Genomic DNA, 23,477 nt, shown 5'->3' on the forward strand with positions numbered 1-23,477 from the left:
TGATGTGTGTATTATGAGTGTGTGTGTGTTTTGACCTCCCTCCCCCTTTCTCCATACCGTGCTCCTCATCCTGAAGGCCTCTCGACTCTAGTAAATGTCCTCAGTTTGGAAAAATATCAATGGCAGACATCCTGCATTTGTATAGTACTTTGCAGTTTCCATGCACTTCAGCCTGATGTACTTACTGACTGTACTTCAAAGCAGGTGGATGTTCTGGTCCCAGCACTGCCCCCTACTGGCTGGATGACCTTGGGCAAGGCAATCCTGCACTCTGCACCTCATCTCCAAATGGGGGATGGAGAGCACTGGCGACACACGTCTTAGGGGTTTACAAACTCCGCGCATTGACCAAATGGGGTAATATAGATGAAAGGCTTTGAAAACTATGAAGTGCTATACCAATGTATGTCATTATTATTTTTCTAACTAAATTGTCATGTGAAATACGAATGAGATCCCGATTTGCAGTAATACCTGTCTATGGCTCAATCTCAGTTATACTTATGAGAATGCTTGAGTGTATCCAGCTGTCCTGGCACTGTCAGATACCGTGTCTGTCTGCTTACTTTTAATATTATGACCTCATTTCCAGAAGGATTTAAGGCAGCTTGGAAAGGTGCATGTACTATATCAAGATAAAATAAGTTTAAAAATAATAAGGCAAAGGGAAGGCTTCTCATTCTATTTCCCAAATTTCCCCATTTATTTATTTATTTATTTTGCAAAATTTGCTAAAATTGCCCACATGGTTGATAGAACCTAGACCTAGATTGGATTCTTTCACTGTATGATGAGAACTGACTTTGGGAAGTATGTAATGCAAGTCAGCTTGGTTGCATTATTTAATGTGGACAGCAGAACTAGAAACCAGAAAACAAGAATTATGACCTAAAGATCACTACCTTCTGACCAGTGACTTGAGTGACATTTTGTATAGTTATGAGTATTAAAGTCCATGTACAGCATTAATTTCTTTTCTTTCTTTTTTTTTTCAAGATTGAAATGCCCATATGAGACGGCTGTGGAATTAGCTGCTCTCTGTCTACAAGGTACATTGTTCTTTAGTGGTCCTTAGCATTCTAATGCCATTACTTCCATTCAACAAATGAGTGTCTACTGTGTACCAGGCACAGTGCGGTGCTTAGGGGGTATCAGTGAATACGATATGGTCTCCGTCCTCAAGTAGCTTGCAGTCCCATGAGGACCACATGGAGGACCACATACTCTGCATGTACAGAGTACAGTGTCGTCCCTTTAGGAGTAGGGACCTGCAGGAGGCCTGTAAGAGGAGGGCTGGGGTGGGGGGAGGGGGAGAGCAGTTACTAAGTGAATACTTAGTAGAAAGGCATGTGCAGAGAGGTGCTAGCTGTTAAGTGGTGTCAGAGGGTGAGGGTCAAGAAGCTGGGTAGGTGGGCGCCTTTGGACCCCTTTAAAGAGCACGGATTTCATGCTGTCAACAGTAGGGCCTTTGGAGGCTGGGGTTGGGGGTGTAGTGAGGAGGTGTTGCTGTGATAAAAAGAAACTGATTAGGGCTGGGGGTTCAACACACACACACACACACACACACACACACACACACACACACACACCAAAACAAGCAACAGCATTGTCCATACTAGGAGAAGGACATGGACATTAGACTTAGGTGTGGAGAGAGAGGTCAGGAATGACTCAGGGTCGAAGAAGAGTTGGGCTCTGGTGGAGGAGACATGAGTGTAGGGTGTCTTGGCCGAGAAATGCCAGTGGGACCTCCACTAGCTTCGTGAGTATGCAAATCTGACTTGGTGAGAAACATTGACAGGGGAGACATCGGCATGTGGGTGGGAATTGGATGGTAGAGGTTTGCCTGCATTGACTATTTCATCCATGTGATGCATGCAAATGCACAAGAAACCCTCACTTGCCACCGTCCCCGGCACTAATTAAGAGGATACTGGTGTGTGCACTGCACATAAGGAATTTCATCAGTACATCAGGTAGACATATGCTGTGGACTCGTTTACCAGTGTGCTCATTGGCTTCCACGGAATAATGAATTATTCATTCATAATTACTAATTATTTTTGAACATCGTAATAAGATCTGCCTTCTCACTTTTTTATTTACCAATTTGTTAAAAGTTGATCTCAAATGATAAAGTCAGTACACGCTTATTATAGAAAGTCGGGACAACAGCATAATAGACAAGTGGAAGGAAGGCAGGAACCCTGCGTCCTGCCAGCCACAGACAGAGACTCTGTCTATGCGGTTAGAGTGGAGTGTTTAAAATGTAATTCTGTGCAGAGTCCTAGACACATTTTTTGTATGATTTTCTACTTGGCATTTTTTAGTACATGCATTTTGTCATGTTTACACTCATCAAGATGGTTTTTAATGACTTCAGGTTATTCCCATTCTCTGATACTCGCATTCTTTAGTCAACGTTCTTATTCTCTACTGGGGCTTGGCATATAGTAGGTGCTCAGTAAGTGCAGAATGGATTGAATGAAGTTGAAGAGGTCCCCAAGGACTTTGATTGAAGGGGGAGCCTGGCCCTGAGGTGTGAAGGCATTGGTGGTAGAGTGGGCCATATTGTCATCTGTAGCTGTCTTTGCCAAGTACAGTACCAAATGTTTCACATCCATATGCAAACCCACACAGACATTCTAATGATCTTCACAGTCTGGGGCAAGCTGGCTCAGCTGTGGTTGACCTGAAAAGCAAGCTACCGCATTTACTGATGGGATGGGCAGAAGGGGGCATGGAGAGACATAGATTCCTAATACTGCAGTCCTATGTAAGTGCCATAAGGATATGTAATGGCTTGGGGAACTTGGAAATGGACTGTCCACTTTGACCAGGTGTAAATTTCCCCAACTTGTCAAGTAGCCTCCATCCACCCTGGAGTTTCTGAGTTGCCAGGAGGTCACACCATCAGGCTTGGTGGCCCAGCAGCAGATGTCAGGATGTGGTTAATGGGATGAAAGCTGCCATGTCAGACCTGGGGTCCCCAGTCCACTGGAGAGGTTTCTTCCTAAGGCCAGAGGCGCAATATGTAAACCTGTCTGTTGTCTTGAATGATTAGAGGATGAGGCACATGTCAATGCCCACTCCCCTTCGTCCTCCCGCCCCTTGTGATGAGGGCATCACCACCTTCACCAAGTCCAGCTCTAGTAGAACTACATACCTTGCCCCGGAACCCATGCAGACCAGAACATCAGCTCTCCGTGAGCCCTTCCTGAAGAAACTACCCATCTGAGTTGGAGCCACATTAGTGTAATTTAGATGCAGTCATTATGTGAGGTACAAATGAAAAGACTGGAGACTTAGACATGCAAATGTCTACGGGAAGTTCTTGTTCCATTGTTCCTCCATGCCCCCTCTGCCCATCCCAACAGTGAATGCGGTAGCCTGCTTTCCAGTTCAACCACAGCCGAGCCAGCTTGCCCCAGACTATAAAGATCACTAGAGCGTCTGTGTGGGTTTGCATAATGTGAAAGGTCGTGTTTCCTCCCGTGCTTGAGCCTTGCAGACACGTCTTGCTGTGGTGGCCCTTGAGTTAATGGTGCTTCCAGCGTTAGGATGCAGTGGCCTTGCGTAGAGGCTGTGCTCTTTGGGGAACTAAATTTCTGGTAGATTAGAAATTCAATTCAGGCAAAAAAAAGAACAAGGAAGGAAGGAAGAGGGAGAGAGAGATAGAAACATCAATGATGAGAGAGAATCATTGATCAGTTGCCTTCTGCACGCCCCCTACTGGGGATCAAGCCTGCAACCCAGGCATGTGCCCTTGACCGGAATCAAACCCGCGACCCTTTCGTCCGCAGGCCGATGCTCTAGCCACTGAGCCAAGCCTGCTAGGGCAAGTGTCAGGTTTCGCCAGCAGATTCTTGGAAAGCAGACATGCTATCTCACAAATGATCTCCCTCTGGCCCGTTTTAGCCCAGTCGTGGGGAGGAGGGACGCCAGCCCCCTTGCGAGCCCCAGGGAACCCTTGTCATTGTCTGGCTTCTCTCTCCTGTGCTTGATGGTGCCAGGGGCCTTGTCCACACACAGCCACTAAGCGCAGGGCTCCACTGCCTCCCTTCGGCCCGTGGTGCAAGGGAAGAGTGGTTCCTATCAAGGAGATCTCTTCCCAGACTGCCCCTCTGGGCTTGGCAGGTCACCAGTCTCAGGGTGACCCCTTAGTGGTCAGAGTGGCCTCCCACCTCAGCCCAGACCTCGCCTTCTCTGGGTCAAGGCTTCCAGGTCAGTCTTCATGAGTGACTTTGTCCACCCTGACTCAGGCCACTGGTGGTCTCAGGGTTCCTGTCCAGAGAGGGGCCGTATCAGGCCAGGAAACATTCACCAGGTCCCTCCCCGGGTCAGACACGATCTCGTACAGTCTCCCCACCACCCGTCTCAGTCTGTGTTAGTGCTTCCTCTGTGTGATCGGGGAAGTTTTATCGACCTCTGCCAGCAGCGGGAGTCCTCAGCAGCACACTGGCCTGGCACAGCCCACGTCGGGTAGGGAAAGGGCTGCTTGGGGACACAGCGAGTTGCTGTCACTGGAGGGACTCAGGCATGTGCTGGCTGGTCAGTTGACTGGATTTGTTGTGTTAAGCAGTAGTTCCCCAAGTATGTTCCCTGGGTCAGCCGCATCGGCATCACCTGGGAACTTGCTAGAAACACACATTCTCTGGCCTTGCTCCAGACCCACGGAATCAGCATCCCTGGGGGTGGGGTCCAGCGACACGAGCTGTACCAAGCCCTCCAGGTGACCCTGATGCACGCTCGCATTTGCAAACCACTGTTGTAGATCAGTGCTTCTCACAGTAACGGGTGCACCAATTCCCTGGGCCCCTTAAGAAATGGCAGGTTTGGCTTCGGTAGGTCTGAGGTGGGGCTGAGAGTCTGCATTGTGAGAAGGCTCCCAGGTGATACTGGTGCTGCTGGTCCAGGGACAACCGACCCACTTTGTGTAGCGAGATCAGAGGAGCCTCTGGGGTATTCCTTTTCATCCTGGGGTCGCTTCCTGCGCTGCAGAGGTGCGGGCGAGGTGGTGGATTTCCCCATTTGTGTCCTGGAGGAATGGGGCCCCTTGTGGGGTACGTGGTGAGAGCAAGGACCCTCGGTGGGGATCGCCCACGTGGCTGCCCCTCCTCTCTGCATGACTGGCTCCCTCCCTGGTTCTGCCTGAGCTGCAGCAGTTGCTCCTGCAGCCCTTACATCCCCTCCTCCCTCCCCGCTCCCTCCCTCCTTCGCTCTCTCTCCCAACATATTTTTCCCCTGGATTCTGCATGTACTGAATTCTTGATTGGTCCTCTCAGCACTGCAGACCCTGGAGTGCTGCTCAGACCCACCTACTTCACGAGAGCTTTGTTAAATGAGTTTCTGGGCAGGTCCTCATTCCCTGCAGTTGCCTCTTTATTGCACATTCAGGCTCTACCACTTCGCGGGGGAAATATACTCAGGGCCTCTCCGGACAGGAGCAATAATCGGGAGAAAGACAGTCATCACTAAGATGATGGTGTTGTGCCCCATGGGAGGATTCTGAATGTACATGTGGGTACCGAGCGGGTGTCGGGTCCTCCTGGAAGGAGAGCATTACACATTTGGGGTACCTGTGCTTTGTTACCATGCAAAATGCCTTTGGACCTGGTTGCAGCAGCAACGAAAAGCACTCAATGTCTCCTGTTTTTCTCCTTCTTGTGACACTTGCAGCGGAGCTTGGGGAATGTGAGCTTCCAGAACACACCCCAGAGCTTGTGTCTGAGTTTCGGTTCATCCCAAATCAGACAGAAGCGATGGAATTCGATATCTTCCAGAGATGGAAAGAGTGCAGGTACCTTGACGCATTTATTTTGTGATATGTAAGCATTTGCACGATCCTTTCATTGACTATCAAACGGCAGCCCCAACTCTTCACCTCTCTCCCATGCTTCAGTCCTGTTTTTCCTAAGGCCCACACGACGTCTCTCTCTTTCTAGAGATGTACAGTAAGAACCGAAGCATATCCTGTTTCCCTGAGTTATAGAGCCCAAGCCTGATCTGCTCATTGCTGCCAGGAATGCCCCTTCTCTCCTGGCCTGAAGAAAGTGAAGAGGGAGGGAAGTGGGCGGGAGGAGGCTGCTTTGAAACATTCCCATACCTGGGTCTCTGTCCATGGTCTGAATGTCTAGAGTTAACTCTTCAGATGTAGCCCATGCTGTCCCTACAGGGACACTCATATCTGAGACCATGTGATTTCAGGACATGTGGTCACTGCAGCTAAAACCAGCCCTACCATTTATCTTTGGGCTTTTTCCTCCTTTCCCCTGTAGACACCCCAGTCTGCCGCTCTTATGCCTGGGCTGCCAGTAGTGCCTCCGCTCACGTTTCCCAGACATTAGCCTCTCTTCCTTCCCGGCCCATCTTCCCCAAACTCTGCCTGTTCCAAGTCACTCTAGGACTCAGAAACTCCTTCTGTCCCTCAGTCATTCTGAAGGACATATGACTTTTTTGAAAATGGAGAGTGACATTAGTGCATTCTGTTTTTAAATTTTTTTAAAAAATTTTATAAATATACTTTTATTGATTTCAGAGAAGAAGGGAGAGGGCGAGCAATAGAAACATCATTGATGAGAGAGAATCATTGATTGGCTGTCTCCTGCACCCTCCCCCCTCCAGGTTGGGGATCAAGCCCGCAACCCAGGCATGTTAGGGAATTGAACCGTGACCTCCTGGTTCATAGGTCGATGCTCAACCTCTGAGCCACACTGGCTGGGCTGTTAGTGCATTCTTGTATCACATAGAAATGTGTGGTTGCAGAGTCATCTGTACCCCTGCACCCCCCCTCTCCCCCCTGCAGGCAGCTGTTGTGTTCTCCGCCTTTCCTTTGCATATACATACCCGTATCTACACACCAACAAATGCTTTCCTTAAGTGTTCACATTATAAACACTGCTCTGTCATCTTCCTGTCCAGTGAACGGTCTGTCTGGAGGTGTGTTAGTATAAATGGGTGTCCCCCGTTCCTTTCATTGCTGCATAAAATCCCTCAGTGCATGGCTGTGCCCTTCAGAACCTCGTGGGTGTACAAGTTGCAGTTTACATGTCTTTCCATTGGTTTCTCTAAGGGGAAAGAGCCCTGCCCAGGCGGAGCTGTCCTATCTGAATAAAGCGAAGTGGCTGGAAATGTATGGGGTAGACATGCACGTTGTCAGGGTAAGAACTGGGTGCGTTCAAGTCCTTGGGTCTCGCTGTGCCTGAGCAGTGGGTAAACGACGGGCAAACAAAGTAACGTGGTGAGCGAACTGTTTTTGCATTCTGCTCTGTGACCACCTGTTAGAACCTTGTACCGATTGTCACTTCATTTATTTGTAGGGAAGAGATGGCTGTGAATATTCTCTTGGACTGACCCCGACAGGCATATTAATCTTTGAAGGAGCTAACAAAATAGGCTTATTCTTTTGGTAATTTAGTTTTGTCTAATATTAAAAATGTCTTTTCCTATTTTGTGGTGGAATTATATGTGATGGATGATTATTGAGGGCTATTTGCAATCCCCCCCGCCCCCCGCTTCATTTTAAAGGCACACCATTCTCTGATATTTGTGGGTGTATGGCATTGGCAATGAAACCTCTGGATAATCACGCTTAAATGAACGAATGATTTCTTAGCAAATCCAAGCTTTAAAAGTAGAGAGGAAACTGCTGTTTGATGTGTCGTCTCCCTGCAGATTGTGCTTTTACAATGTTTTCTCTCTGGCCAGGCCTAAAATTACCAAAATGGACTTTAAAAAGAGCAAATTGACACTAGTGGTGGTGGAGGACGATGATCAGGTAAGCCTTGCTCCCGTCCTGGACACAAGAACCCTGTGCTTCCCTGTGAAGGGCCGGGAGCAGGAGCACACGTTTGTGTTCCGCCTGGACAGCGCCAAGACCTGCAAGCACCTCTGGAAATGCGCAGTCGAGCATCACGCGTTCTTCCGACTGCGCACGCCAGGAAACAGCAAGTCGAATAGATCAGACTTCATCAGGCTGGGGTCCCGCTTCAGATTCAGGTAGGCACCGTCTCACAACACAACACGGTGGCGAGGTTTGAAGGAGGCTGGCGGTGATGTGTTCTGTGGGTGGAGCCACCGGTCTGCTCCCCTCGTGTTGGGCATCCTCCTGTCCCTGCTTCTCTAAGATCTGCCCGGGGGCTCTTCAGCCGCTGTTCTCCTTGATGGAATTGGGGGCAATAATAACAGAGTTGTTAGTAGCTGACATGTGGCTTGAACTAGCCTGTCTGTTTCAGGAAACACTAGCCACATGTGGCTATTTAGAGTCATTAATATTAAAGGGATTTTAACATGTAGTTGTTCAGTCTCACCAAGCAAGTTTCGGGTGCCCAGAGCACACAAGGCAGGTGGCTGCCGTGCTGGGCAGTGCAGCCGCAGGGCGTAGGCATCCCTGCGGAAAGCTCTGTGCACCTCACTGCACCAGGCTCTGCATGTACCAGCTCGCAGTCCTCCCAACAGCCTTCAGAAGATAGGTCCTCTCATTATCCCCATTTTACAGATAAGGAAGCTAAAGGCCAGGGGTTACATAATCTGCCTAAAGGCACAGACTGTGAGTGCAGAGCCAAGATTCAACCCCACACTTTAAGTCGGGGTCTTACACTTGAACCACTACTCTATTGCTTTGCACATGCCCATGGCAGGAAATCCGGGGACACTGAAGAATGAGAGCAGGTTTCAACGTGTGTGTGAGTGACCCCAGGCAGCCTCAGTAAATATTTGAATCTGAAAAGACCCTGGAAAAAAAAACCCACAGAATTTATTTTGATGAATTTTTACTTAGGATTCTGAGATGGTGTCTCTCAAAATGCATGAAACTTCGCTGGGTGTTTATTAAAAAGGAGGATTTATGACCTCACCTAAGACCTTCGTAACCAGAAGCTGTGGGCGTCCACATGTACATGTATGAATAAGGCTGGGCAGGTACATTTTAAACGCGTTCCCAAGGTTGATTTCTGAGGCACATTTACTGATCTGAGAATAGCTCTTACAAGACCTAAGGCTTCACATGTTTCATAACCTCTGCCCACACATGGCATGTCCTTGAACTCTGTTTAAAGTGCCAACAGATCTGCTCATTTCAGATTTATCTACTGTGCAAGGGATTCACTGTGCACTTGTGTTTAAAGAGTTACTGTGTTTGAATGTATTTTTTTTTAAAAAAATTTATTGATTTTAGAGAGAACAGGAGAGGGAGAGAGAGAAACACACTTGGATATATGAGGAATCATCAATCAGTTGCCTCCCATACACACCCCAACCGGGGTCTGAACCCACAACCTGGGCCTGTGTCCTGACTGGGAATCAAACCAGTGACCTTTAGGTGCCCAGGACGACACTCAGCAAACCGAACCACACCAGCCAGGGCTGTTTGAATGTATTTTCAAATGCTGCAAGGCAGGGGGCAAAAACCAGGTTCTTTCTGAGAATAGACTCACGGGGTTCTGCGGGGGATGGAGAATGTCAGCCTGCAAAGGTTAGCGGAGACATCGCCGGGGATGCTGATGTCTGCTCGAGTCGGAGTGAGAAGGAATGGCCTGCCGGGGTGGTGGCCAAGGCAGGATTTCCCATCCTGGGAGGCAGCTCCCCCGGGAGTTGGCCCAGACCAGGCTCAGGCTCCCTTCTGCTCTTTGAAGAGAAGCTTAGAAGGAAAGAGGAGTTTGGAGATGAAGTTGGCCCTGGGAGGCCCTTAGAGCAGGTGGCCAGTGGCTCCTTCCATGTGATAAATCCTAAACCGAGAGTGGCTGGAATGAGGCCATGACAGCTCAGACACAAACAGCATGCCCCCTGGACACTGGGCAGCTCCTCGGTTGAGACCCAGAAAGCCTTGGTAAGAGACCAGTGTTTCTCTCGGCATGGCAAGCGAAGCCAAGGTTTAGGTAAGTGGTCATTGATAACAGCCTTTTAAACGATTTAAATGTCTGCGTAATTTGTTTCATGAGAGGTTATTATATGTGCCAGCCAGTATTCTCTTAGTGAAACATTCCAGGTACTGGAACCTGCTTGGTTTGTGCAGCCAAGTAGCCGGTACCTAAATTGCATGCTTTGTCCTTTGATGGAAGTGCCTGCCTCTATCCTACGGCCTGGATTTGGCAAAGCTGATTTTGTTTCCAAATGGAAGGCAAAACTTAGTGTGTTCTTCAACACACAAGTCACGATAAGTTGGAATTGACACTGGAACTCTGGGAAATAAGGTTCACTTTCAGATATGTGTAAGGTACTGATACTCTGATATCGGTGACGTGCAATAAAATATTTACTTTCCAGTGGGCGGACGGAATATCAGGCGACTCACGGGGCCCGGTTAAGAAGAACCAGCACCTTCGAGAGGAAGCCTAGTAAACGCTACCCATCCCGGAGACATTCGACATTCAAAGGTTGCGTGCTCTCCACTCTGCCTTGGGATTTGACGTTATGCTTTAGCTGGTTAATCCCCGAGGAGCTTGGGGAGGCAGATTTTTTAAAAATCCTCTCTAATTTCTCCTCAGAGAACCATTTTAAAAAATATGTTTTTAGCCCCAGTCTATTTGGCTCAGTGGACAGAGCCTCGGCCTGCAGACCGAAGGGTCCCAGGTTCGATTCCAGTCAAGGGCACTTGCCTGGGTTGTGGGCTCGGTCCAGTGTGCAGGAGGCAGCCAATCAGTGATTCCTTCTCATCATTGATGTTTCTCTCTCTCTCTCTCTTCCTTTCTCTTCCTCTCTGAAATCAATAAAAATATATTTTAAACAAATGTTTTTGATTTTTAGAGAGAGAGGAAAGAGAGAGAGATAGAAACACGAATAAGAGAGGGGAAACATCCATCGGCTGCCTTCTGCACACCCCTACTGGGGATCAAGCCTGAAACCCAGGCATGTGCCCTGACTGGGAATCACCGGGGACCACTTGGTGCATGCATTGATGCTCAACCACTGAGCCACACCGGCTGGCCAGTGAAGCAGATTTTGAAGGCACTTCCTATTGTTCTGCTTTGTCATGCTAAAGCTTTTTATTTTTTAAATTATAGTGACATATAATACTGTATTAGTATTTTAGCTGTTGTCACCTTACACCTCTCTGCCTGGGTCTTGGTGTGGCTGCCCCTGAGGGGAGGGCCCATCCTAATGCTTGGCCCCTGCGATGGCCCCAGAGCTCCCCCACGCTCCAGGTTCTGTGTTTCTCCTCCACCTCCGTCCTGGTCTCCATCCTCTTTTTCCTCCTTTATTTTACTGACAGCTTCTCCAGCCAGAGTTCTGGCATCTTTGGGAAGCTTGGAACGGTTCTCCATGCTGCATTTTTTTGAAACAAAGTAGAGTCTAGATCAGCCGTGCTTCTTGGCGTGGCTCCTTCCACAGACACTTAGCCTGCCCCTGTCACAGTGGCTGCCCTGCGCCCCGTAGGTTCATGCTTGTATTTTAGCCATGAACACCTTACACCTCTCTGTCTGGGTCAAGGCTGGGAGCTCTTTGAGAGCCAGGGCTGTGTCCAGCCCCTCTGCAGCCCATAGCCCCTGGCCCTGGGCACGCACGTGGAGGGCAGGGCTCCGGGGAAAGGCCACGTACTGTTCCTCCCGAAAGGAGAAGCAGCCGAGTGGAGACTCTGCCTCCTGGCGCTGAGGCTGCTCTTAGATCACAGATGTCCCCCGCCCCCCGCAGCTTGTCATCGCGCGGTAAAAGTGAGAAAGCTCTCTAAAATGTCGTGCTTTCTGTTTTTGTTTTAAAGCAAGCAACCCGGTGATAGCTGCTCAGCTCTGGTAAGTGCCCCCAGGCCCTGGGGTGCAGCTGTTTTCTCTCTTATATTTACTTTCAATATTGACTTTTTCCTTGATACAATTAAATCGCCGAGTGCGTCTGCTGATTTTCTTTTTTTCCTTTTCTGCTGCCTGGCTGTACCATCCCCCTGGCTCTCCATGAGTACACAGGAGAAGGTTTCAAGACAGTTGTTGTTTTAGAAAACACAGCTGCCTTGTTTGAGTAGCTCTGTGCTTTGTTTGCCCTAACAGTGGGTGACAAAGGTGAAAGGAATGCGCCCAGTACATGGTGCTCATGGCATTGCAGGCAGCGGTGGGAAGGGAAGGCCGTGCTCATGAGCAAAAACTGTGCAAGAGCAGATGCAGGATTCGCTCTGTGACGGGCAGGTTTCATCGTCATACAGGGTAGAAGGCCTTTATTAAGCACTGTATTGAAATTCCTGTAGGAAAAAGAACTTGTCAGAAGACTGAAACTCTAGCAGAGGAGCCAGCCAACTTTTTCTGTAGCCAGATAGGAAATACTTTAAATATATTTTTATTGATTTCAAAGAGGAAGGGAGAGGGAGAGAGAGAGAGAGAAACATCAATGATGAGAGAGAATCATTGATCGGCTGCCTCCTGCATGCCACCTACTGAGAATCGAGCCCGCCACCCGGGCATGTGCCCTTGACCGGAATTGAACCTGGGACCTTTCAGTCTGAAGGCCGGCACTCTATCAACTGAGCTAAACTGACTAGGGCCAGATAGGAAATACTTTAGACTTTGCAGGCTGGGCTGTCGCTTTTACAAGGTACTCTGTCGCTGGAGCACCAGAGCCATATGTAAATGAAGGAACAGGTCTGTGAGCCAATCAAACGTGACCACAGTCACAGGTAGGCCAGGGAGTGGTTTACAGCCGCTTCCCCATCACAGGTATTCTGGATCTTTCCTGTTCATTGGAATTACCTGGTCAGCTTTGACGAGTCCCTGTCAGCCAGGCCACACCTCAGGCTAAGGGAAGATCTGAGGGTGGGGCCCAGGCACCTGTGGTTTTGAAAGCCCCCAGGTGATTCTAGTGGGCGGCCCAGGTGAGAACCCTCGTCCTACCTTGAATGTGCCTTTTTCTCCCTCTGAAACAACTGTGTTCTTAAGGGAGTTTTGACTTATTAGTGGACAGGCTGGTAGAGAATCACAGAATGTAGTTGTTTCAACTCTTGCATCCAAGCTCCAAGGACCAACCAGTAGCCCAGTTTAGTTAGCCCAGTGGTTCTCAACCTTCTGGCCCTTTAAATACAGTTCCTCATGTTGTGACCCAACCATAAAATTATTTTCGTTGCTACTTCATAACTGTAATGTTGCTACTGTTATGAATCGTAATGTAAATATCTGATATGCAGGATGGTCTTAGGTGACCCCTGTGAAAGGGTCGTCCGACCGCCAAAGGGGTCGCGACCCACAGGTTGAGAACCGCTGATAGCCTTTCAGCCGTCGGAGGTACAGGCCTCAGGCTGCCAGGGAGCATGGTCTTTGAGATCACAGTTGGGCTGTGCCATGCACTCTGGACAGTTGGCAGCGCACGAGGTGGAGCCAGTAGCCGAAGCCCTTGTTGGTGGGGAGATCCCTGCCCAGGGATCAGGAGATTGGCCCCAGCGTGGCTCTCACCCAGCTCTGGGGCCTTGGCCTCCCCCTTTCTGGGCCTCCTCTTTCTCACTTGAAAACAGGAGGCTGGACTGGATCAATGTTCTTTTCAAGTTTTTTTAGGCCCCCAGAAGAAACCTGCCATAGAGAACAGAGGGACGTGGAGAACATAGAGAACTGGGGACAAAGCAGAGTGGGGAGGGAGGGGGCCAGCGCCTGCTGCTCATCCGTCCCTCCCCCCAGTACCCTAAGGCTCTAGATCCCCACGGTTCTGGAGAGCACAGCTGGCCCCTTGTATCACACAGCTGGAAACTCAGCCTCGAGTCTTTGATTTCAAACTACCTGCAGGGCATTCTGCTGGGGCCAAGGGTCCAGCGCTGTGTCTAGGTTCACTTCTCAGCACCTGAGGAATGGGGTCCAGGGTCCTGTGAACTGCTGGTCATCAGGCCCTGCTCCCCACCCTCTCCCCGGGCGGGAGGAGGTTGCACGGTTCTGCATGGGTTAGCTGAGCCTCCAGGCTTTGCCCTGTTTCTAGCATCCCTGTGGCAGGTAGTATATGCTAACAGTATTGGCTCCTTTCCCTGCCCTTCAGCATGTCTTGCTTTTAATTCTCAGGGGTTTGTGCGTTACAGTGTTTCTTTCCTTTGCTGTTTAGGGAAGTGATTGTTTTGTGTGTTGGCTTTTCCCTAATAAAATTACATTTGCCACTTAGCGTCTAGTGATTACATATATTGGGAACCAAAACAAACTAAAAAAAAAAAAAAAAACTCCCAAAAAATAAATAAAAGAAACCCCAAGTAAAGATACCCTTTAGGAACAAATGAGCTAATAACCACTGTTCGCAGCTGTTTGATTGTTCTCGGCAGCCTGTGGAGCCAGGGTGAGGAGGATTGCTGTGGGAGCCAGGGATAAAATTGCGCTCTGGGCTGCAGAGGTGATACGGGAAAATAGCACCTTGCAGAACACTTAACCTTCCTGCTGCAATCCAGCCGGAGGTGAACCTGGCCCGGAGCCTGGCTCCGCGCCCTGGCCCCCTCGGAGAACTGGAATACGGCGCCATTTAGACCCCAGCAAGGCTCGTCACAATGACACGCTTCCCTCTCATTGTTGGAGAAGCAGTAAGCCTTGATTTCAAGCACAGTGCCCTGGCAACACAGCCAGTGGTGGTGCTGCATGAGGGATGCCAAGCCTGCATACTAAATAACACGTTATGTTTTACACCGACCGTCCACCTTTTTTTTAGAGTAGTTACACCTAAGAGTCCCATCAAAATAGGATTATGCATGAGGATCCCGAACCTTCTTGGCTTAGTGCAGTGGTCGGCAAACTGCGGCCCCTTGAGTGTGGCTCTTCCACAAAATACCACGTGCGTGCGATTGAAACTTCGTGGCCACACTCAAGTGGCCAAAGAGCCACAGTTTGCCAACCACTGGCTTAGTGGAAACAATATAGACTTTAGGATCGAGCAGATGTCCATTCCAGTCCTGGCTCTGCCAGTGAGTGATTTGCTGGCTGACCTCAGGGTTTCCTAACCTCTCTGTTAGGCAATCATTCCTTTATCTATAAAATGAGGTGGCGGCATTCATTGACCTCCTCGCCTTGCTGCGTGGATTAAATAACAACAGGTGTGAAGTTCCCAGGACAGAGCCTTACATGGAATGAACATTCCAAGGTGGTGGCCAGCTCACGGCTTCGTTGTTGGCAGTGGGGCCCAGAGTGGCAGGTGCTCGGAAGGTGCTGGGGGCTTTCCCTTCAGCTTGAGCGTCATGGGCTCCCGGAGCCCCGCCCCACCCAGCAGTGCCGGGGCAGAGCTGGAGTGGGAGCCTAAATGACTGGGTTTGCCTCATTGGAATGACCTTCATTTTGCCACCAAAACTTGACATCACAACCAGGATTCTGGAATAGTAGCCATTTGCTTCTACTTGTGAGCTCTATTGTGACGAATGAAAGTTGCTGTTTGGTTTCTCCAGTTATGAGCTCATTTAAGCAGCTAATCAAAAAGAAATAGTATCTATGAAAGTTCCTAACAGAGTAGATAGGGCTTAGGATTGCTTTATGATTGTTAAATACAGGCATACCTCGTTTTATTGCGCTTCACAGATGTTGCAGGTTTGGTTTTGTGTGTGTGTGTGTTTTGTTTGTACACATTGAAGGCAAGGCCCTCTACCAGCAAGAAGGTTACGACTCACTTTATTGTGAGACTTGCTTTATTGAGCTGGTCTGGAACCGAACCTGCAATATCTCAGAGGTCTGCCTGTAAATCAGTAATGATGCAGCTTTACAACCTATTACATTGTAATTTTTCTTTTCTTTCCTTTAGCTCTAAAACAAATCCTGAAGTCCATAATTACCAGGTAAGATACTGCTTTCAAAGGTTTTTATGTTATACTTCTTAAAGCTTTTAAACTTTCCACACTGAGCAGTTGTTTATAGACAGATTTTAAAGAAATAATAACAATATGGTTTTTTGAGAAAACGGAGAGAGGAGCATCTCCTTCCCCACCCCCTACCCCCACTCCCTCCTCCCCACCTGCTTCCTCTTGATCATCTGAGCTGCCTGTTTCTCTTCACCGTGTCAGCTGGCAAGCAGCAGGGACAGATGTTGACAGTCTGGGGGGTCAAACAGACTCTGAGTGGCACTCAAGTGAGGCCACTTCATGTCCAAGTGTGTTCTAGGCCCAGGGGACGTGAGTCCCTTGAGGTGTGCCTCCAGGAAAGGATGTCTGGCCACACGTTTGAGAAATGTTGCGTCCTTCATGACCTTTTTAGATCTTACAGTGTCCACTGGGGTGTCCAACATACTGAGAAATCCTGCAAGAAAGACATGTTGTTTTTTTCAATCCAGTGTTTCCCAAGATCATTTGATTATTGGACACCCCCCCGCCCTCCGCAATAAAAACACTAGCTTCTCTCCTCACCCCCCACTGCCCACCCCCTTTTCTCTGGTGGTGCACCCAATAACATCAATGCAGCGATGGCCTCTGGAACCTCCTTGGTAAGTCATTGGGCTGGGCCTGTTCTGCAGCAGGGGCACAGAGCCGGTGCCATGGCTGGCGGTCTGCTCTTTCCCAGGGTGGCCAACAGGGCCACACCCCGTGCCTGCCCACCCATCTCTCCCCGTGGGTAACTCTCACTGGCCGTTCAGTCTTTTGCAACCTGGCGGCGACTTCCTTTCCTACATTTCTTTCTCACCGCTACTCATCACAACATATGCTCAGTTCTCAGAGAATTACATCATCGTTGCCCCCTAATTTCTTCCCGCCATGCCTTGGACCATACTCGTCTGCCTGGAATTCCTTTGCCTCCTGTCTGGAGAGAGCCCGCCTCAGAAGCCATCTCCTTCCCACAGCCTCTCTGGCCCTCTTCACTGGAGGTCACTAGCACCAGTGGTTCCCAGCCCTGCCCCACCGTCTGGCAAGCTTCAAACCAATGACCGGGGCTGGGGCCTCCCCCTGCAGGGACTGAATCGGGAGTCTGGGTATGAGATAGGTCAGAGCTCCAGAGGTGGTTGTCACGAGCGGCCAGCTGGGGAACCCTGGTGGGCGAGGTGCCCTCACTTCCTCCATTGTCATTTGTTTGCCTATAAGAGGCAGCATCCACGTCTGATGACCTCCCAACTTGGAATCAGCTTTCTTGTCCTGGGCGTTGTGAATGTCTAAGGGGCACGGCGTGCCCAGGTGTCTGTGCCCTGTCACCAATCTGGTTTTGCATGTCACAGGAACGAAGCGACTTTATCATGAGTCCGCATTGGAGCCTCGTTCTAACTAGTCTCATTCTTGATCTTCTGTTCCTAGATACTAATTCCTCAGGTGGGGGTGGGGTCCCCAGGTACATTATCTTTACGAGGGCTCCACATTATGCTCCAGAAGAAATTTGTAGTATTGTCTTCCGTACCTGAAGTCATCTTCCCGCTGTGCAGAGCCTGCCCGTGACTTCCAGGTTTAGGGAATGACTCCTGAAAGGGACTTTGATCTGCCAGGGGAAGGGCCCGGTTTCCTGATCTCCTGGCCTTCTTTAGGTTCTTGAATCTTCTTATTCAGATTGTTTTTTTGTTTGTTTTTGAGGGATTTTCGGGTGTGAGTGGCTGGAATGTTGTGGGGGAAGGGAAGAGTTGTTGGGGATTACTGTGTGAGTGACATGAAAAAGTAAATGAAGCAAAGCCGTCCTAGCTCAGCGCTGCCCCGGCCGTCTTCCCCACAAGCCCCGTGGGTGAGCGCGCCCTGCACGCTCTGCTCACAGTGCACGGCGAGGCGATTGTTTGTTGCAATCAGATCTACAAAATCTGTTTCCTACGCATTGTTGTTCTCAACATTTTTGGCAACCACTGGACCTCTGTGCCTTGCTACTCTCAGAGGTTCTGCGTTGCTCTGTCAAGGATCGGGAGCCAATGGACCGGGAAGAGAACATCCTGAGAAGTGGCCCGATAAGCATCTGAGTGCTGAGAAAGGGTTTCAGGAGGATGGGATGGGATTGCAGCGTGTCTAATTCTGAGCTCAGCAAGGCTAGCCAACTGCGGAGGATGGATTGCTGTGTTCCCGGTGAGGACGCTCCTGGCATTTGTGGCGGGACGGTTCTTCCTTGTTTGGGACTGTCCCTAGAGTTACAGGATGTTTAGTTTCCCTCTTCTCTGCCCAATCGTTAAAGGTAACCCCCCTGTGGTTTTGACAAGCAAAAATGCACATAGATATTTCCAGTTGTCCCCAGGGAACATAACTGCCCCGATTGAACACCTTCTGGGTTAACATTAAAAAAATACTCCTGGGCAGCTTGTGAGTAAGTTGCCAGAGGACACCAAGGAAGGGTCTGGAGTATCCTTCTGGGTCCTTGTGGATACGGTACCCACCCCGTCTCCCAGGAATCTGATGTGGTTGTGTTTGAAGAGAGGGAATAGGAGGGCCGTTTCTAATCTGTTACTCTTTTTTCTTGAAGACACCATTGGTGGAGCCTCATTTGGGGCCAGAACAGTTGGGCTTTGGGCAAATCTTCTCAACTCTCTGGGGTTCTGTATCCCCTCAGAGGGCAATGTGAAGAGAGTGCATCGGGGAGATTCTAAAGCCCTGGTCAGCCCTCACATTCTGCTGTGGAGGGATTTCCTCCAGATCCATTTTCCTGCAGCACTTCCTATCGGGGGCTGCCGACTTAGCTTGCTGACAGGCGTCTTGGAAAGAGAGAGGCCTCTGGAATACAGAACAGGCAGCAGGGAGGGCATCTGGGGTCTGGGAAAACAGAATTGCTGAGAATTTTCCATAACAGAGAGTAGCCTTCTGCTTATTAACCAGAGCAGCAGGGAAGGGAGACGAAGGGGAGGAAATAATTAAAAGAGTGATGGTGGCAAGACTGGAGTGGCTTAAATGTCAGGCGGGCCTAATTTGCCAGGTAGGAAGTTTAGCCTTGAGAAGCACCCTGGCTTCTGGCTACGTCTGGGACCGCTGCCCTCTGCAGGCCAGACGTAGATGGGCACCCGCCACCCAGCCAGCCCCAGCCAGTCTCTTCCCTGGGTCATTTTGTGGGTCATCAGCCTGGATCTATGTGCCCATCTTAAAGTGGACCAATTTCTCCCTTCCGTTTTGTCACGATAATAAGTGCTCTGGATGATTTGGGGGGTATTTTGGATCATGCTTTAGAAAATGATTTTTACTGCTCAAACAAGGGAGAAGGCGTGTTCCCACAGCCTATGGTACCCCTTCCCGTCCTGGTCTGTGTGCGTGCAGACGTAGATGTTACCCACGGTTGCCGTCATTTCCAGCAGTGACAGAAAGGGTTTCTGAACGTTGCCGACCATCCTCCCTGTCTTTCTGGCACCTTCCTCTGTTCCCTTGTTCCCTCGGGAGAGGTGATTGTGGCCTGTCCTGGGCACTCTCGGTGGGGGACCCTTTCAAGGCCGATGCCTTCCCCTTTCTTCCCGGGCAGCTTCCCAGCCCCAGCCTTTGTCCAGGGGAAATGTGATCGTCCTGGGAAACGTCCCCCCCACCCCCCAGGCTCCCCGCCAGCGTTCAGTTATAGCCTTTCCATTCACAGCCCCTTAGGTGGATGCCAGTAAAAGAGAAAGTGAATGAAGACCATTGAAATCAGAAGGTCATCGAATAATCACGTTTGGTGTTTTCTTTCTAGCCTCAGTATCATCCCAATATTCACCCCAGCCAGCCACGGTGGCACCCTCACTCTCCAAACGTCAGGTAAGTGCCTGAGCTCACAGAGCCGCCCGCCCCTACACGAGTTCTTTTCTCTGAAAAGTTCAGCTTCTACTGAGTCATGAGTTAAAGTTCTGCATCAGCAGTCGCCGTGAAGAGAGGCCTTGTCACGGCCGAGATAAATCCCGAGCAGAGCAGAGGCAGCCAGCGCGACTCTGGATTTGCTCAAGTTACGCTTTATGACACCAAAATGAATCGGGCCAGGGTTTTTGTTTTGTTTTGTTTTTTTTAAGTCATTCTAACCTCAGAAATTTTGAGTTTGGTTTTGTGCTAGAAATGTTACTTAAAATGTCTAAGTAACATTTCCCTGTCCTGAGAATTCATTTATAAAAATATGACTAAAGCGTGGAGATTTCTGTTGTGGATTTTTTGGACAGAGGTTTTTTTTGTTGTTGTTTTTTTCTGTTTTTTCAGGGGTGGATTGAGGGCTTCCTTTTTTGTAGCAACGGATCTTTTTTTCTAAACCCAGGGGTCAGTGACCTTTTTTCCCATAAAGGGCCAGGTAGTCGGTACTTTCGGCTTTGTGGTCTCCGTCACAGCTGCCCAGCTCTGCCATTGTAGCCGGAAAGCAGCTACGGCCAGTGTGGAAGTGCATGGGTGTGGCTGTGCGCCAATAAAACTTATTTACGGTAATAAGCTGCGAGTGGGCTGTGCCTGCTCCCCTCGGCCCTAACCCACCACGACCCTTCCCAACTACACCGGCACCTGCCTTGTGTCTGTAGTCAGGCTCGAGAGCGTTTTCATGCCAGCTTTGTCAAGGCAAACGTTCCTTTTAAGATCCGCTTTCATGGGTGTTTCTGTTTAAGAAGCTCTCTTAGAAACACGGCTGGTGAGTTCCGTGCGCACGGTTATTTCTTGGCGAGGCAGCCTTGCTCTGCGAGAAAGCGCCGAGGACGGAGTGATGGGACCAAGTCTGGTCAGAGCAGGGCAGGCGGGGGCACCTGGTTCTTGACAGTTCTGACCACGTTTCGGGGGGACCCTGTGGGACAACAGTGCGGTTTTAGCATAAACACGCGATACTTGTGTAACTTCCAAAGCAAGTCAGACTGGTGGAGTCATGATTCTCGATGTTTCTGGATTGCAAAGGCAGTTTATTTTGCAGACGTGAGAAACAGAAGAGGTTTGTAGAAACGCTGTTTTTAATAACCTTGTTTTGACAGAATTTTACACTCCTTGCTGCCGAGTGTATCATATTCGTTTCCTTCGGAGGCATGACCCCGCCCAGCATTCCACAGGGTAATTCTGAGGAAGGCTGGTACCAAGCTCCTCTCGGTGGCCCGCCTGCCTGGGAGCTTGTGAATGCAGATTCACGGGCCCCCGCACCTGCTGGATCAGAATCTCCGATGGGGCCCAGCATTTTGTGTTTTATCAGGCCCTCCAGCGAGTTAGAGAGGCGCTGTCTGAGATACCTACCCCAGGAAAAGAGATTTGTTCCAACACTTTTGGCAAATGCTGCATAAGACATTCACAGGGCACATGCACATAACAGCCTGAGACGTCCCCTAGCAAAGGCACCTTTTCCACCTTGACCTGGCTTCCCCAGACCGACCTTGCAGGGATGATGGCCCAGCCATAGACAGAGCTTTTCTCCCCTTGGAAGCGGGTAGATGACCTGCAGCAGAAAATCCATCCATTTCCGCTTGTAAGCCGTTCCCGTTCCTGTCGTTCGTGGTTTACCCCGCCCAGTCCCTTTGTGCTCATGTTGTCTCACTCTTTTCTGAGTTTCCTTCCATCCCCCCCACTAACCATTCACTCTGCAAACGCAACAGGCCATCCTTTGAGGATGACAGGCCGCGTTGGAAAGCGCCGGCCAGTGCAGACGACATCCATCTCGATTATGTCCACAACCAGAACCAGAAGAACTTAGGAGGCGTGCAGAGTGTGGTGTGTCGCGATAAACTCATGACTGCGCTTTGAGGGACCGGCCATCTCACTTCCATGCTCCATCCCCGTTGCATTCCATCCCATGAAAGGTGTCTGGGCGTCGTCGCGTGGCTGCGTTTGTAAAGGTGTCTGAGGGATAGTTCTGAAAGGTGTTTTCCGTGCCCGTGTAAATATTGGAAAGTAATCCCCATAGCTAGTCCTAACGTACTATTGACTGCATTCTCAATAAAATGAAGGTAGGTAAAGGCTCAGGAATCACGTTGATGTTCTGATTTTAAAATTGGAGTAAAAGTCTATATGTATTGTATTGCTATGTACCTGATATTTCTTTGTTATTTAATGAGTGGGACCAAATAAAACCAGGGAACCGTGGGAAGATAGCTCTGCAGAGAGTACCAGTGACATGGTGGGGATGGAGATGGCTGGGGTCCAGCCTCTGCCATTGTGTGGTCTTAGACAAGCCATTGCCCCTTCTGGGCCTCATGTTCCTCATCAGAAAAGACTGGGTTGGACTAATCGATCGTCAAGGTCCTTTCCAACTCTGAAATTCCGTGATCCATTGAAATATAGTATTTCTAGGCTGAGGCTATAACATGCAAATGATCTCATAGGAAAATGGCAACATCCCCTTCTCTAACGGAGGCCACCCCATCCAGAAGCTAAATGAAGTGTACGGACTGATTAGATGTTATATCATGCAGGGAGACTCTGAATTTCAGGTCCGAGGACAGTTTAGCCACTTGGAGTTTTAGAGATTTGACTAATCATAAGCTGCATAGCATCCATTTTGGTAGGATTTGCTGCTCGAGAACAAGAATAATTTTTTAACGTCTTAATGATTGGTGCTGCTAACTTGCATGATTGCAGAAGACATGATTATGGATAGAGATGCTGTCGGAATTTGTAGAACTTGAGGGTTGGGTTTTTACCCCAGACATCACTCTTTTATGACGCTACATGCCATCTGAGACACATGTGGCGTAAGATTTTAACGACGTTGTGCCAAAGCATTCTGTAGATGAGGATAGGAGGGGTGTTGCACAGTCTTTTGCTAGAACCAGAAAATTAATTTGTTGTCTTTTAGGGTAGAACTAGGACCAGTATATTTATTTTCCCCCATTTCAAGCCACGAGTCAAACATCATTTCTCTTCATAGGTAGGCCTGAGATGTTTTTCCTTAGAATTTTTGTGAAATCAGTTCCCGTGCCATTTTTATATATGTCATTGTAAATTCGGCCCATTTCAAGCCTTTAACAGCATGTCTTGACATCCCTTGAGAATTTTATTGCTGAAATCTGAAAATTTTCTTTGGTTACCACAAAACCCTCTCCAGAAGGAGGGAATCGGCTGGCGCACCCTGCACAGTGCGGTCTGTGTCGTAGAAACTCCCCCCCAAGACATTTGTTTACAAGTATATTCCTGATGCTCCATATGTCCTGATGCTCCGTGTCTGTGCTGCGTCCAAATAAATGTGTTCTGAAGCTTTTAATCTTATTGATACGTTTTTACAAATGTGTTTCCCAAGAATAAAGATTATTCTTGCTCGTTGTGACTCGATCTTCATTTTGTGCTGCGCAGAAGGAACATTTGTGGGTGACGTAGGGGATGTGACCGTGCGCTCTCGGAGGTCTGACGGCAAGCGTTCCATCAGGTGGCGCGGAGCAGCTCATGCTACTGCCCTTGGGGGAGTGGCTCTCGCAGGCAGTGGCAGAGCCATGTCCTCATCGGGAGCCTGGCCCTGGTCCCAGGTGGCAGTGGGTGTGTCCTATCGCAGTCCTGTCGTGCGCGCGGGCGTGTGTCCTGGACACACAGGACAAGCTGCTGTTCCTGGGAAGTGACTTCCAGCCCTGTGTCTGTGGCCCCCTGGAGACTGTGTACTCTGTCTAATGCATCTAATAAATACCTTGTGCTTAAAGCAACGTGCGTGGGCTCAGTTGTCTGTAACCAAGAAAGTCTAACCAGTTTGCATGCTTCCGGCCTCCTCATGGTTAAGTCACGTGGACACTGTTTATTCCTCAGCTGCATGGACCTCTGTCTGCCACATTGGATGGTGGTGGTGACT

General features: G+C 49.4%; 1 protein-coding gene across 1 annotated transcript in view; it reads left to right on the forward strand.

Annotated features, from left to right (window-relative positions):
- Positions 1 to 23,477, forward strand: part of EPB41L4B (erythrocyte membrane protein band 4.1 like 4B) — a gene marked incomplete at its 5' end in the record, with an annotated part of 112,829 nt that overhangs the window by 44,259 nt on the left and 45,093 nt on the right. The window contains 10 exons of the mRNA XM_014534454.1: positions 997 to 1,049; positions 5,680 to 5,800; positions 7,073 to 7,160; positions 7,320 to 7,408; positions 7,708 to 7,777; positions 7,829 to 7,998; positions 10,264 to 10,373; positions 11,696 to 11,726; positions 15,661 to 15,694; positions 19,452 to 19,516. Coding sequence (XP_014389940.1) covers positions 997 to 1,049; positions 5,680 to 5,800; positions 7,073 to 7,160; positions 7,320 to 7,408; positions 7,708 to 7,777; positions 7,829 to 7,998; positions 10,264 to 10,373; positions 11,696 to 11,726; positions 15,661 to 15,694; positions 19,452 to 19,516 — 831 coding nt within the window. The remainder of the gene's footprint in view (positions 1 to 996; positions 1,050 to 5,679; positions 5,801 to 7,072; positions 7,161 to 7,319; positions 7,409 to 7,707; positions 7,778 to 7,828; positions 7,999 to 10,263; positions 10,374 to 11,695; positions 11,727 to 15,660; positions 15,695 to 19,451; positions 19,517 to 23,477) is intronic.

This window comes from Myotis brandtii, unplaced genomic scaffold (genome assembly GCF_000412655.1).
Source record: "Myotis brandtii unplaced genomic scaffold, ASM41265v1 scaffold13, whole genome shotgun sequence".
Lineage (NCBI taxonomy): Eukaryota > Metazoa > Chordata > Mammalia > Chiroptera > Vespertilionidae > Myotis > Myotis brandtii.